General features: G+C 44.0%; 1 protein-coding gene across 1 annotated transcript; it reads right to left on the bottom strand.

The window, feature by feature from the left end:
• Window positions 1-752: 752 nt before the first annotated feature.
• On the bottom strand, window positions 753-15,002 carry LOC137325629 (di-N-acetylchitobiase-like). The gene is made up of 7 exons (XM_067990894.1): window positions 14,871-15,002; window positions 9,862-10,000; window positions 5,699-5,823; window positions 5,087-5,258; window positions 4,901-4,998; window positions 3,579-3,740; window positions 753-938 (listed from the first exon to the last, which is right to left on the bottom strand). Exons 1-7 carry the CDS (start codon window positions 15,000-15,002, stop codon window positions 753-755), a joined length of 1,014 nt encoding a protein of 337 aa, XP_067846995.1.
• Between the last annotated feature and the right edge of the window lie 874 nt (window positions 15,003-15,876).

Genomic DNA, 15,876 nt, shown 5'->3' with positions numbered 1-15,876 from the left:
TTTTTTTAACCGGTACCACAATTGTTTTATATTTACACAATCCCCACTTTCCTGGAGCAACACAACTAAAACACTTACTTTGGAAACATCACATTTTATTTTGTGAAATACGTGTTCCCGTAAAAATTTAAATTGCCTTTCAAGAATAGACAATTGTAAAGCACTCAGGTGGAATAAAATTCAAATAGTTACATTGTCTTGTAATATTACAATTAAATAAAAATACTAGCAGTACACAGGATACTATTATCTGGTCCGTTCACCCTTAATGGAGGAAAGTTGAAAATTAAAGTTATCTTGGTTCAAAATGATAACCAATCAAAATAAAATCATCAAAATCATTGTCAAGAATTAAGATGTGCATAAAACAGACAACACGCGTGTGCATATCAGAATTGGATTATTACCCAACGGGAAAGCTGACTTGTTTTCTGAATTGTAAATATTTAGCGGCAAGATGTTTTAACCTGCACGATCATTAAGCATTATGAAAGTCAATACAGATTTGATGCATTTTGTAAACAACTTGAGATGCCTGAAGTGACCAGATCTTGGAGTACAAATTGTATTCGTACATTTTCTTTTCATTGAATAGAAATTCGTTTGCTCGACAAAATGTTAAATCTGTTCCCTCGATCTGCGTTATCTTTTATTTCTAATGTTGGAAGCTTGCTCACTTTTTGCTGAGTTTACTTGCAAAATTAAATGATTACATTCTGTTAAGATGAGATGGTTCAACGTCACCGTTTTCCTCACAAAGGGCAAAGAGCATTCCACATGTCTTCAGTTTGCTTTACTATGAAATGATCATCACTGTAGTTCAGCATATTTCCATTCCACATGCCTATGCCACGGAGTCTCAATTTCTTCATGATCGCTGACTTAATTGAAATGCTCTGTGGATCGTCATACCAGACCTCATGAAATGTATTATTAACCTGCCATAAAAAAATAAAGAGTTACACAGATAGGAGCGAGGGGTTTGGGTCAATGCTCAGTTCGAGACACTATGCTGAAAATCTTCATCAGCAGAAGACAGAATGGACTGAAATGTACGATGAGAAAATGCACAATGACAAATGAGCAAAACAAACTCAAAAATTAGGGACTTACGGCTACGGCCGGCAATTCCCTCAGGGCTTCTCCCACTCCGTCCCCTGACCAACGGCAGAAACTCCATTTCCGTGCACAAACGCGATTTTCCGCTGCACGTCCACACAAGTAACGGGAACGGAGCAGGAGCAGCTCCAAGTCTATCTTTTTTAACACCCAAACCAATCAACTCATCTGGATGCTGTGCAACATATGAACATAAGGCACACATTGAAAGCACAGACGGGACCTCAGTTTAACGTGTCATCTGAAGGACGGCACCTCCGACAGTGCAGCACTCCCTCAGTACAGCAACTTAGAAAAATCCACATGAACAGCCCAGATGTCAATTCGGATGCAACAAGTCAAAAGATTATGGTGTTTGATTGGGAAAAAAATGATTTGGGGGAAATAGAAAGAGATAGATGACTTGCAAGTCAGAGTTAGCATGGGCCTCCAGAGAAAATGATTTTAAAAAATAAATCGAATTATCCAAGGTCTGATTTAACTCAATGTGGAACATTCTATCATTTCAAAATAATCTTTTCAAATTGCTCAAAGTAACAAAATATTGCAATCGAAAGGTGGAAAACATGATTTCAATGTTACTGCTGAAAGCTCAAGCATCACAGCCTTTGACTGCAGTGCATCAAGTATCTCAGCAAACTTGGCCAACGTCAATTAGACATGTGAGTAGGTATTTTTTTATATTCGTTCATGGGATGTGGGCGTCGCTGGCGAGGCCGGCATTTATTGCCCATCCCTCATTGCCCTTGAGAAGGTGGTGGTGAGCCGCCTTCTTGAACTGCTGCAGTCCGTGTGGTGACGGTTCTCCCACAGTGTTGTTAGGAAGGGAGTTCCAGGATTTTGACCCAGCGACGATGAAGGAACGGCGATATATTTCCAAGTCGGGATGGTATGTGACTTGGAAGGGAACATACAGGTGGTGTTGTTTCCATGTGCCTGCTGCTCTTGTCCTTCTAGATGGTAGAGGTCGCGGGTCTGGGAGGTGCTGTCGAAGAAGCCTTGGCGAGTTGCTGCGGTGCATCCTGTGGATAGTTCGCACTGCAGCCACTGTGCGCCGGTGGTGAAGGGAGTGAATGTTTAGGGTGGTGGAACCAATCAAGCGGCTGCTTTATCTTGGATGGTGTCGAGCTTCCTGAGTGTTGTTGGAGCTGCACTCATCCAAGCAAGTGGAGAGTATTCCATCACACTCCTGACTTGTGCCTTGTAGATGGTGGAAAGGCTTTGGAGAGTCAGGAGGTGAGTCACTCGCCACAGAATACCCAGCCTCTGACCTGCTCTCGTAGCCACAGTATTTATATGGCTGGTCCAGTTAAGTTTCTGGTCAATGGTGACCCCCAGGATGTTGATGGTGGGGGATTTTGTGATGGTAATGCCGTTGAATGTCAAGGGGAGGTGGTTGGACCCTCTCTTGTTGGAGATGGGCATTGCCTGTCACTTATCTGGCGCGAATGTTACTTGCCACTTATGAGCCCAAGCCTGGATGTTGTCCAGGTCTTGCTGCGTGCGGGATCAGACTGCTTCATTATTTGAGGGGTTGCGAATGGAACTGAACACTGTGCAATCATCAGCGAACATCCCCATTTCTGACCTTATGATGGAGGGAAGGTCATTGATGAAGACAGGACATACCCAGGGATGGTGATGGAAGAGTCTGGGAAGTTGGTTGAAAGATATGTGCGTATGGCTGTGTCAGGCTGTTGCTTGACTAGTCTGTGGGACAGCGCTCCCAATTTTGGCACAAGTCCCCAAATGTGAGTGAGGAGGACTTTGCAGGGTCGACTGGGCTTGGTTTGCCGTTGTCGTGTCCGGTGCCTAGTGGTCCGATGCCGGGTGGTCCATCCGGTTTTATTCTTATTATGACTTTTCGTATCTGGATTTTACAACTGAGTGGTTTGCGAGGCCATTTCAGAGGGCAATTAAGAATCAACCACATTGCTGTGGGTCTGGAGTCACATATCGGCCAGACCGGGTAAGGACGGCAGGTTTCCTTCCCTGAAGGACATTAGAATACAGTAGGTCGAGAGTGTGTGGTATTTGCTACTGTGCAGTTTTCTTATGTACAGGGTACGCTACCGTCAATCATTTGTGCTAAATTGATCATCAAATGGGAGACAGGGGCACACATTTCACAAACGAAACAATCGCTAATTTTCACAGGAGGGTCAATATGGGTTGTGTAAAGTGATCGATTTGAAAAGACCACAGCTCATCTCATTTTTTGCAACTGGTCATACACAATGTCTGAACAAACGGAACTGGGTTTGGTGCTTTGTCTGTCAACTCCCATTTTCTTGGCTATTCTCCAACTACATACATTTTCTACTGTATAAACTGTACATTCTGAACTGTGCTGAATCCTGTACACAGGGAATATTGAATCATGAAATACTGCAAGGTTTGCATTCTGCAAAGAATGGACAATGCACAACTCTCCATTGTGTTTTGATTGACAGTCTTACCATGTAGATATAAGACGGGACTTTCTGCTCATCATCCCAATATCTGCCAGTAATTGATTTGTGCACATGCTGTACGATCTCTTTGTATGGGACCTGACGTCCAGCTGCATTACTGCAAGGGGCACCTCGGAAAGGAATCTTTTCCAATACACACCTACCAGTCTGAAAATACAAAAGGATGAAAATATAGTTACTTTGGTAACTTCAAAAATGCAGTAACAACATGACTGATCTCTAAGTGTAAAGAGGAACAATTAGAGAAAAATAAGTTTTACAATTTGGACAGGAGGGTCTCTCACTGAAATATATAAAATTAAATAGTACATTTATAGACAAGGACAAGGTTGTAATTTCAAATAGACAGCAACAAGACTGAATATAGAAGATTACGGAGTGATGTCATTGACGTGTTTAAGATGATCAAAGCAGTTGATAGGGTAGATAGAGAGAAAGTATTTCCTCTGGTGGGAGAGTCCAGAACAAGGGGACATAACCTTAAAATTAGAGCATGGCTGTTCAGGGGTGATGTCAGGAAGCACTTCTTCACGAAAAGGGCCGTGGAAATCTGGAATTCTCTCCCCCAAAAAGCTGTTGAGGCTCGGTCAATTGAAAACTTCAAAACTGAAATTGATAGATTTTTGTTCGGGAAGGGTATTAAGGGTTATGGAACCAAGGTGTGTAGATGGAATGAAGATACAGATCAGACATGATCTAATTGAATGGTGGAACAGCTTGAGAGGCTGAATGGCCTCCTCCTGTTCCTATGTTCTTATGATCCCTTGTGTTAAAAGGATGAGCTTTGAGAAAAGATTCGAGAAGCTTAAGATTTACAACCTAGAAGAATGCAGTTAAGGGGAGGCCTCAGTGGAATAAAATGTTAAATAGCACAGATAAGGTAAGCCCAGAGAGCAAGCACTGCAAACAAATAATTTCTCCAGAACAGTGAATCAATGGGATATTTTGCACAGCAACAAGACAATCATAACATCATAGTATCATAGTAAGTACAGCAAGAGAGGAGGTCATTCGGCCCATCATGCCTGTGCTGGCTCGTCACAAGAACTATCCAATCAGTCCCATTCCTCTGCTCTTTCCCCATATCCCTGTAAATTTTTCCCCTCAAGTATTTATCCAATTCCCTTTTGAAAGTGAATATTAAATCTGCTTCCACCACCCTTTCAGGCAGTGCATTCCAGATCATAACAACTCGCTGCGTAAAAAAAATGTTTCCCCAGATCACCTCTGGCTCTTTTGTAATGGTTTACAATAGTCTATTCTAAATAATTCGGATTACTGAAAGCCAGATAATGACAAAACCTTACCTCAAAAAACTGTGTGCAAGTATAGTCATAACCATACCATGGAACTCCCAACACGAGCTTTCTGGAATCAATTCCCAGATTGATATAAGCGGAGTAACCTAAATGGGGAAAATAATAATGAGGGTCTTAGATTCACATTGATATCGGGCAGGTAGACCCTGAACCAGATGGTCTTATTGTACATACCTGATAAAGTCTGGTAATAGGGAGCATTTGCCTTTGCAAAGCAATTGTCCCACATTTGACTCTGCATATCATAGGACATCACAAATAAAAAGTCACAGGAATTTGCAATTCTCAAAAAGTCATAGCATCGGCCATCAATGCAGTCTGGAGACCAAGGCACGTTAAATGTGACCTAAGGGCCAAAGAGTAACAAGAAGAAGTTAGTTTCATCTCATACCTTATGTTGGATATCACTAGTAGTTATATGGTTTTTACATGCACTCGCACATGGTCCATGGGAACTGTGAATTTAACAGGTTAGGAGTTCGACAGTGTTCATGACTGTATAAAAAGGAACAGGATAAAGTTGGGGCAAATAGTGAGTTAGAATTAATAGGATCCTCGGTTATCAAATATTAATCAGGTTCAATTCCCCACTGCTCACTCACCTTCTTCCTCCAATTTTCCATCAATTTTCTCTCCTCCTCTCCAAAAGGCATTAAGTTGTGACCAAATTGTAGTCCCAAAAGGGCCAGCCACACTCCAATACCGAGTCAAAGTGGCCAAAGTTCTTTTATGTGAGGCCAGACATTGAGTGCTGGCAGGCTATTTTAACATGGGTGCGGGTATAACCCAATTGGTGGCCATCTGCACGGTCACACTTCCAGTGGGAGGTTTCCAGATAATGATCAGATGGTTCATTTGACCTTCCCCGACCCAGTGGCACTCGGCGTAAATTGTGCCCTCCAACATCCCAGCTGAAATCAGATAACTCAGCACGAACCAGGATTTGCATGGCTCATGTAGTCACTGCCTGAACAAGAAGGCATTCGGGAGCCTAAGGTCAAGAATTGTATCACTGTAATCTGAGTTATCAAAGTCCGTTATGTGCAAACTTCTCAGCAGTAAAAGTCTGCTTCAAACTTTACCCAATAAAAATGCAGCGAGTGATTTCTTTTTTTGACTCCTTAATAGTCCCTTTATTTCAAAGTAACATCCAAATTGATTCCATCCATAAATTGCCTTTTTGCCAACTGCAATTGCTCATCGATCCAATTTGCTCGGCGTTGTCTGTATACAATGTTCCATAGCATAAAAACTCCTGGTGAAGGGTGAAGAAACAACTTCCAATTATAGAGCATGTTTCGCACAACATTGTGTCCCAAGACACTTTGCAGGACAGAACTGCCAACATCAAGTCGGAAGTAGTAGAGGGAGATTTAGCTCGAATTTGCATTGACATAGTGCCTGACACATCCTCAGGATGTCCTTAAATGCTTCATTGCCAATTAATTATTTTTGAAGCGGAATCACTGTTGCTTTGCAAGCAGATGTGATAGTTAATTTGTGCCCAGAAAGGCCTCCAAACAGGAAATTAGATAAATGGCCAGTTAATCTGTTTTGGTGATGTCGGTTGAGGGATGAATGTTGTCCAGGACACCAGGAGAACTCCCTGTTCTTTGAATTGTGCCAATGGGGTCTTTTACATCCACCTGAACAGGCAGGTGGAGCCTTTGTTTAAGGTCTCATCTGAAACACAGCACCTCTGGCAATGCAGCATTCCCTCAGTACTGCACTTATATGTCAAGTCCTGGAGTAAACCCAAAATCTTCTGACCCAGGAGGAGAGACACAGTGCTACCACTGAGCTAAGCTGACACTTGAGGGAAGTGACCAAAGGCACAGTCAAACAGGTAGGTTTTGATGAGGCTTTCGAAGATAGGAAGAGAAATAGCAAGACAAAGAGGTTGAAGAAGAAGAATCTGGAGTTCAAGACAGTAACAGCTGAAGGTTCTGCCATTGATGGTGGAAGAGGAGAAATCTCAGTCGCCCAGAGTCGGAAGAATGGAGCGTGTGTGCTGGGCTCTGGACACAATTGGGTGGAGCTTTCATTAAACTGCATTCTTCATTCTAAATCCTGGCATCAGTGGCAGACTGCTGCTGTGCCAGGGAATAAAAGTTCCACCTATCTATTTACAGGTTGTTAAAAACAGTATGTCCTGTCATCTTTCTATTCAAAAGTTCTGTGTCAACAGTGTCTTTTGTTTTTCTATTTTAATTGTGTTCGCATCCAGTGACGCCCGTCCTGTCTCCTTTATAATTGGATTTTGCCCATAATGTGGCCTGTGGTGATGCAGTTCCACACTACGGCCACCAAGTGATGGTGTGGAACAGATTTCTCTGCCTGCAGCTGAAACTGTTTTTCATGGACCATGTTTTTCCTCAGTAACTGCAATATTTAATTTATAAAATAAGAGTTTCTAAAATAAAATACAAATTCAAAAAATGACATTTCACAATAACATGTTTGTATTTGTCCAACTAATTTTCTTTTGTGTCTTTTAGTGTCTTTGCTTGAAGCAAAGACTTTAAAGACAAGTGAAGCTTTTATTTGAAGGCCTCAGCCTGTCTCCAAAGCCTGGACATATCCTTCTCCCTCATATACTTCTGCAGCTTCCCCTTAAATGCATCTATGTCATTAGCATCAGCCACTCCATGTGGTAGCAAGTTCCACATTCTTTCCACTCACTGACTAAATAAGTTTTTCCTGAATTCCCTGTTGGATTAATTTGTGACTATCTTATTGATTTGGATTACCTCTAGTTTTGGACTCGCCCACAAATGGAAAAATACGAACATATGAACATACAAGAGCTGGTGTAGGCCATTCAGCCCCTCGAGCCTGCTCTGCTATTTGGTAAGGTCATGATTGATCTGATTGTGACCTCAACCCAACTTACCTGTCTACCTACTACAACCTTTGACTCCCTTGTTAATCAGGAATCTAGCGTACTCAGCCTTAGAAATATTCAATGACCCTGCCTCCACCGCTCTCTGGCAAGGGAGTTCCACAGACTCACAACCCTGTGAGAGAAAAAATTCCTCCTCATCTCCGTCTTAAATGGGAGACCCATTATTTTTAAACTGGTGGCCACGAGTTCTAGTATCTCCCACAAAGGGAAACATCCTCTCATCATCTACCCCTTCTCGTCCCCTCAGGACCTTGTATGTTTCAATATGATAACCTCTCGTTCTTCTAAACTCCAGTGTATACAGGCCCTACTTGTTCAACCTTTTCTCTCAAGATACCCCCTCTTCTGAGGAATCAGTTGAGTGAACCTTCTCTGAACTGCCTCCAAAGCAATTATGTCCTCTCTTAAATAAGAAGACCAAAACTGCACACAGTATTCCAGATGTGGTCTCACCAATGCCCTGCACAACTGTAGCAACACATCTCTACTTTAAGATTCCATTCCCCTTGCAATAAATGACAATATTCCATTTGCCTTCCTAATCACTTGCTGTACCTGCATACTAACTTTTTGTGATTCATGTACTAGGACACTGATTCCTGTGGCACTCGTTACATCTTGCCAATTATTCTCTCCATATGCCCGATCGAACCCATTCATAATTTTAAATACCTCTATCAGATCACGTCCCAGCCTTCTCTTTTCCAGAGAAAAGAGCCCCAGCCTGTTCAGTCTTTCCTGATAGTTATACTCTCTCAGTTCTGATATCATCCTTGTAAATCCTGTTTGCACTTTCTCCAGTCCTTCTGTATCTTTTTGTAGTATGGAGACCAGAACTGTGCACAGTCCTCTCAGTGTTTTCTAACCAAGGACCTATACAAGATTAACATAACTTCTCTGCTGTGAATTATTTTCCTCTAGAAATGAACCCCAGTGATTTGTTTGCGCTTTTTAAGGCTTTCTTAACCAAGCATTTCTGCTTAAATGCTCCAGGCAAGTACAGAAGATCGGAATAGGGCGACGATGAGGGAAGCGGTGGTTCGGGCACCTAACTTGCAGGAACATGTGAGGGGTGAGTGACTGATGCTTCCAAAGATGTCAATAGCAGTTTGGATCCCATTCCATTAGAACCCACTCCTCCTCAACAAGACATGTTAGACCCTCCATTCTCTCATCTCCCCAATACTGCCAGATCCCAGCAATCCCTGACCATCTCCTGAGTCCTTGCTGGATCCCACAATCTCCTTCCTCAGAATTCTCCCCCTCCCCCACTCCTAGATCAGAAGACTCCCGCTCAGTGCTCACGAACCCAGCAAGTTTGGGAGGTGAAAAGTAGAATAAAAATACATCACCAGTCAATCTCCCATGGCAATGGACAAAGAGAGTCCAGACTTGTGTAGTATTCAGACGAAGCAGGATTGGAGTGTGGGGGATAATTCAACCAGGGTGTTCAGATGTAACTCAGACCCCATTGTGAAATCATAAATTTTGTCCTAATTTTTAATACAATACTTTGATCAATTATAATTTTTATTTAAATGGCAATTTGAGCTGAAAGATGCAAAACAGAGGTGCTACAGTGCCACCACTGGTGGGGAGGATGTAATTACAGTGCATCAAGTTTACGGAGACAGTTCCCATTATAAATGTGTAATTTCAAATAAAATTGCTGGACGATAACTTGGTGTTGTAAAATTGTTTACAATTGTCAACCCCAGTCCATCACCGGCATCTCCACATCATTATAAATGTGGACAGAGGAATTTATAAATGGAAAAAGTTGCCACAAAAGTGTGAAAAACTTGACAATAGAAAGTAAGGTTTTGTAGACAGGAGGTGTGTGTGTGGATGTAAGATTTTAATATATTATAGATGGAATGTGGAATTATTAGCTCGAGTTGTGCAGGAGCTGTAGAGGAATTTCAGCACTGTAAGGTCGCAATTCAAGGCTGTGCACTGATTGTCCTTTTATGTGGTTCTCAATAATACAGCTTGCATTGGAAGACAGAAGGACATTTGTTTTTTCTGTGATAAAATTACTTACCTCTCAGGACAACTCGAACTTGATTCGCATGAGCATAACACAAAAGCTCAGGATCGTAAGGTCCAAAGGCTGCAATAGTCGTAACCTTAAACCAGTCATAATACTTCCAATCCTTTCCTCCAACATCAAAGACAAAGACCTGGTACAAAATAAAGCAGTCAATTGCAGTAATGAAGGGCAGAAAACTGCCATTTAAAAATATATATTTTCACAATCAATGGCCCAGATTTTGTTGACAAAATAACGGTGAGGCTAATGGCGCTCGTTTTATTTATGTGTAAATGGTACAGCAACTTCAGGCGAGGGGCAGATACGCAGTTAAACTCAAACATCCACAAGTTGATGACCGAGTTGGGCTGCTCCACTGTTAGCTTCACGAAAACAGCATCTCGCTATCTTGCTCACCGTTAAAATTCATTGAACGACGTAAAGTTCATGTATTTGCGCAGGAGATTCAAACTAAACTCGCCATGGAAAGTTACGTCTTTTCCATTCCAGTCTAAGTACCTTTTTAACGACGGTGAATGTGTTCATTATCGGCAATCAAGATCTCTGGCACTGAAAATTAACTATTACAAGAGTGGAGTCTCATTCCTTCAGGATTTAATTGCTGTTGGAGATTTAAAAATTGAAATTTAAAATTCAAACTTTTTTTTACTTCCCCTTTCACTCGCTTTTTTCTCTCTCTTTTAATCCAATCTTTCTTTTCCTCTCTTTATTTCTCTTTCTGTACCTGATTTGACATTGAATTCGCCCACTCTAATTTACACTTCCTTCTCAATCCTTGCGCTGTTAATTTCACAATCCTTCAATCTCATTGGTTAAGGAGATACCCTGTTGCTTGTCCTGTTCACTCAGCTCCCAAATGCCCTGTTTCACTCACTGCCCCGTTATCAGTTCGCACTTTCAGCAACTTGCCACTCAAAAACGTGCAAGGGCAGGTCCAAGTAACGGCAAGCACCGTTAGATGCCCTGTTAGAGCAAAATTTGGCCCATTATCATTTCCCCAGGTTACGGGGTAAGGAACGGCTGGTGAACTGATTCTCAGGTTGCCACCAATGTCGATCTAAATGCAGCCACCAGAGAAAAGAATATGCTAAAGAGGAACAACCTCTCAGAACTTCCATCTCCACAATAGTGCAGGTGAGAGGAACTGAACAACATGAGGAAAAGGAGCTCACATCCCAATACTCCATTCCAAGTGTTGGTGCTCAATGCACTTCAAAAGGACAACTGAAACTAAATAAAATCATATTACAAGCAACTTTAGAGTTACAGTTTAAAAACTTTTCCATTTAAGGTACCTGGTGTCAAATCAAGCATTTCTACCATGAGACCAGCAAGACTAGATCAGAATATAGTTCCCGAGAAAGAGAAACAGCCCATACTGCACCAGTGTGACATTTTTCCATTTCCCACACCAACCATCCTGTGTTCTCAAATGAGACTGCCTGTTTAGTGCTGCAGTTTAGTTCATCACAGTTTTGTGATTTGGGCCCTTTGATTTGGACTGAGACTATCAAACATGCATCATCCAAGCTGGCACTTTTGTGCAGTAATGAGAGAGTGCTGCATTGTTGGAGGGGTTGTCTTTTGGATGAGATGTTAAAGGGGATCTAATAGACCACTGGCAATATTGAAGAGCAGGGAGTTCTCTTGGTGTCCTGGCCAACACTTTTCTCTCAACCAACATCAGCAGAAACACATTAACTGTTCATTCATGCAACTTGCTGTTTGTGGGACCTTGCTCTGCACATATCAGCAGAATTGTATTCCAGCACAATCTGTAACCTCATAGCCCGGCATATTCCACTCTCTACAATTACCAACAAGCCAGGGGATCAACCCTGGTTGATTGAGGAGTGCAGAAGAGCATGCCAGGAGCAGCACCAGGCGTACCAAAAAATGATGTGCCAACCAGGTCAAGCTACAACACAGGACGACATGCATGCTAAACAGCGGAAGCAACATGCTATGCACAGAGCGAAATGATTCCACAACCAACGGATCAGATCAAAGCTCTGCAGTCTTGCCACACCCAGTCGTGAATGGTGGTGGACAATTAAACAACTAACAGTGTGGAGGAGGCTCTGTATAGATGCTCATCCTCAATGATGGCAGAGTCCAGCACATGAGTGCAAAAGACAAGGCTGAAGCGTTTGCAACCATCGTCAGCAAGAAGTGCCAAGTTATGGGCCCCGACAACATCCCGACTGTAGTGCTGATTCGTGCTCCAGGACTAGCAATGCCTCCAGCCAAACTGTTCCAGTGCAGCTACAACACTGGCATCTATCCAACAATGTGGAAAATTGCTCAGGTATGTCCTGTCTACAAAAAGCAGGACAAATCCAATCCGGCCAATTACTGCCCCATCAGTCTACTCTCAATCATTTGCAAAGTGATGGAAGGTGTCATCGACAATGCTATCAAACGACACTTACTCACCAATAACCTGCTCACCGATGCTCAGTTTGGTTCCTGCCACCAGACCTCATTACAGCCTAGGTCCAAACATGGACAAATGAGCTGAATTCCAGAGGTGAGGTGAGAGTGACAGCCCTTGAAATCAAGGCAGTATTTGACCGAGTGTGGCACAGAGGAGCCCGAGTAAAATTGAAGTCAATGGGAATCAGGGGGAAAACTCTCCAGTGGCTGGAGTCATACCTAGCACAAAGGAAGATGGTAGTGCTTGTTGGAGGACAATCACCTCAGCCCCAAGACATTGCTGCAGGAGTTCCTCAGGGCAGTGTCCAAGGCCCATCCATCTTCAGCTGCTTCATCAATGACCTTCCCTCCATCATAAGGTCAGAAATGGGGATTTTCACTGAATATTGCACAGTATTCAGTTCCATTCGCAACCCCTCAAATAATGAAGCAGTCCGTGCCCGTATGCAACAAGACCTGGACAACATCCAGGTTTGGGCTGATAAGTGGCAAGTAACATTCACGCCAAGTGCCAGGCAATGTCCATTTCCAATGTGAGAGAGTCGAACCACATCCCCTTGACATTCAACGGCATTACCATCAACATCCTGGGGGTCACCATTGACCAGAAACTTAACGGGACCAGCCATATAAATTCTGTGGCAACAAGAGCAAGTCAGAGGTTGGGTATTCTGTGGCAATTGAGTCACCTCCTGACTCCCCAAAACCTTTCCACCATCTACAAGGCACGAGTCAGGAGTGTGATGGAATACTCTCCACTTGCCTGGATGAGTGCAGCTCCAACAACACTCAAGAACTCCACACCATCCAGGACAAAGCAGCCCGCTTGATTGCTGCCCCATCCACCACCCGAAACATTCAATCCCTTCACCACCGGAGCACAGTGGCTGCAGTGTGTACCATCCATGGGATGCATTGTCGCAACTCACCAAGGCTTCTTCGACAACGCCTCACAAACCCGCAAACTCTACCACCTAGAAGGACAAGGGCAGCAGGCACATGGGAACAACACCACATGCACGTTCCCCTCCAAGTCACACACCATCTCAACTTTGAAATATATCAACGTTCCTTCATCGTCGCTGGTCAAAATCATGGAACTCCTTACCTAACAGCACTGTGGGAGAACCTTCACCACACGGACTGCAGCGGTTCAAGAAGGCGGCTCACCACCACCTTCTCAAAGGCAATTAGGGATGGGCAATAAATGCTGGCCTTGCCAGCGACGCCCACATCCCATGAACAAATTTTTAAAAATTGCTGCTGAGTTTGCCGACAACACTTCGAAAAGTGATTCATTTCATGTGAAGTTCTTTGGGACATCCTGAGGACATGAGGTGTGACATAAATTCAAGTTTATTCATTCTTGGAACCAACAGGCAGAGGAAACTTTTATCCCACCCATCTGTCAGAAGAATGTTTTGTTGGTGGGAAGGTGGGGGAAGTGGGATAAAAGCAGAATGAACACATCGAGCCTGCAGGTTATATTGGTGGTGCTCTTGTTGCTGCCACACTGCCCACTTAGTAACATTGCTCTGAAGTAAATACTGACCTCATCAATACAGTCAGCAGTTACAGAGTCATTTTGCAACTAATGTATTTTTTAAAGATCTGTTACGTTGTGTTCAGTTTAATCGTGGCCAGGGTCCCAGTTTTGCAATGAGTGAAAAAGTCAAATGTCATTTTTATGACATGAGATTCCAGGATTTTTAACTGGTGTTTTGGGGATCAATATTCTGTGAAAACCACAAACCGGTGACCTTAACCATGGTATTAGACAGACACACAGCAGGAGTTAGATCACACATCATTTAAGACTCTGCACATTGGAGAAATATATTTAAAAACACATTTTATGGAAGCTGCACTTGTTAAAATATCTTTGCACTGCTCAATACTACTGTTCGTCCTATTTTATACAAACTGTAACTAGACCAACATTAACACTTTAACATACGGATTATAACATGAGACACTTTGCATTTCAACAATAATCGGACATTCCTCCCCCTACTACCCCCATCCCAATAGCTCCACCTGTCCCTCACCCCGACCCACACCCCTCAGACTGTTCCTGACAGTTGGACCATATCAACGACCCCTCTGCAGCTCATCTCTCACCCATGCTCCAGGCTGGAGCTCTCTGTTCCACCGCTGGCCCCCAGCCCTGCGGATGCTCCCTCCACCCCAGTCCAGCCCATGCCCCCAATCCAACGAAGGTTGTGCCCCCCAACCCAACTCGGCCCAGCCTCAGCCCCGAACCCAACTCAGCCCAGTCCGTGCCCCCCAACGCAACTCAGCCCAGCCTCAGCCCCTAACCCAACTCAGCCCAGCCCGTGCCCTTTAAATTCACCTCACTCCCCAGGTGCCTTTTGCTCCAATACTTTAACAACCTCCACCCACCGTGGTAAAGAAGCCCATGAGCCAGGGGCCCCCACCCCCAGCACCGAACACCCACCCCCGGCCCCAAAACAACCACCCCCGGCCGCCAAACACCCACCCCCGGCACCCAAACACCGACCCCCCGGCCCCAAAACACCCACCCCCGGCCCCCGAACACCCACCTCGAACTCATGCTCCACGGTCACGGGTTCGCACAGAGCCCGATCCGAACATGGACAGCCGGTCCCAGAGCCGCAGCAGACCCACAGCACGAGCACGACCAGGGCCTGCGCCAATTCCAAACTCCAGCGCATCCTCTCCGCCTGAGCTCTGCCCGATATGAAGATCCACCAGATGCAGCAAGATCATTTATTGAAATCCACCCGGATGTGACTGATGATGACACCTCCTGAGTCTCTCTCTCTCTCTCTCTCTCTGTGTTGGTGGATGTGGCAATCGTGAAATGTTGTTACAATCTTCATACTCTGAAATGCAACTTTTAAAGGGACGTTCTCTTCTCCCCCTTCCTCCAAATCTTGGCCAACAGCAAACAGAGAAAATAATAAAGGAAAAAGAATGAACTTGCATTTATATAGCGCCTTTCATGACCTCAGAATGTCTCAAAGTGCTTCATCCCTCTCCATGACCACAGTTTGAGGCTGAACCAGACCGTTTGCAACCTTGGCGTCCTATTTGACCCTGATATGAGCTTCTGACCACAAATCCTCTCCATCACCAAGACTGCCTACATCCACCTCCATAACGTTGCCTTCTCCGACCCTGCCTCAGCTCATCTGCTGCTGAAATCCTCATCCATGCCTTTGATACCTCAAGACTTGACTATTCCAATGCTCCCCCACCGGCCTCTCATCTTCCACCCTCCAAAACCTTGAGCTCATCCAGAACTCTGCTGCCCGTATCCAAACTCACACCAAGTCCCATTCACCAATCACACCTGTGCTCGCTGACCTACATTGGCTCCCAGTCCACCGACACCTCGAATTTAAAATCTATCCCTCAACTAACAACTAAATGTAAACCAGATTATCTGGTCATTTATTTTATTGCTGTTTGCGGGAGCTTACTGTGCGCAAATTGGCTGCCGCGTTTCCTACCTTTACAATCATCCTTGTTTCAAATCCCTCCATGGCCTCGCCCCCCCGCTATCTCTGTAACTTCCTCCAGCTG

Source organism: Heptranchias perlo, chromosome 9, assembly GCF_035084215.1.
Source record: "Heptranchias perlo isolate sHepPer1 chromosome 9, sHepPer1.hap1, whole genome shotgun sequence".
Taxonomy (NCBI): Eukaryota; Metazoa; Chordata; class Chondrichthyes; order Hexanchiformes; family Hexanchidae; genus Heptranchias; species Heptranchias perlo.
The sequence above is the reverse complement of the archived record's forward strand: the minus strand, read 5'-3'. Positions and strand labels throughout refer to the sequence as shown.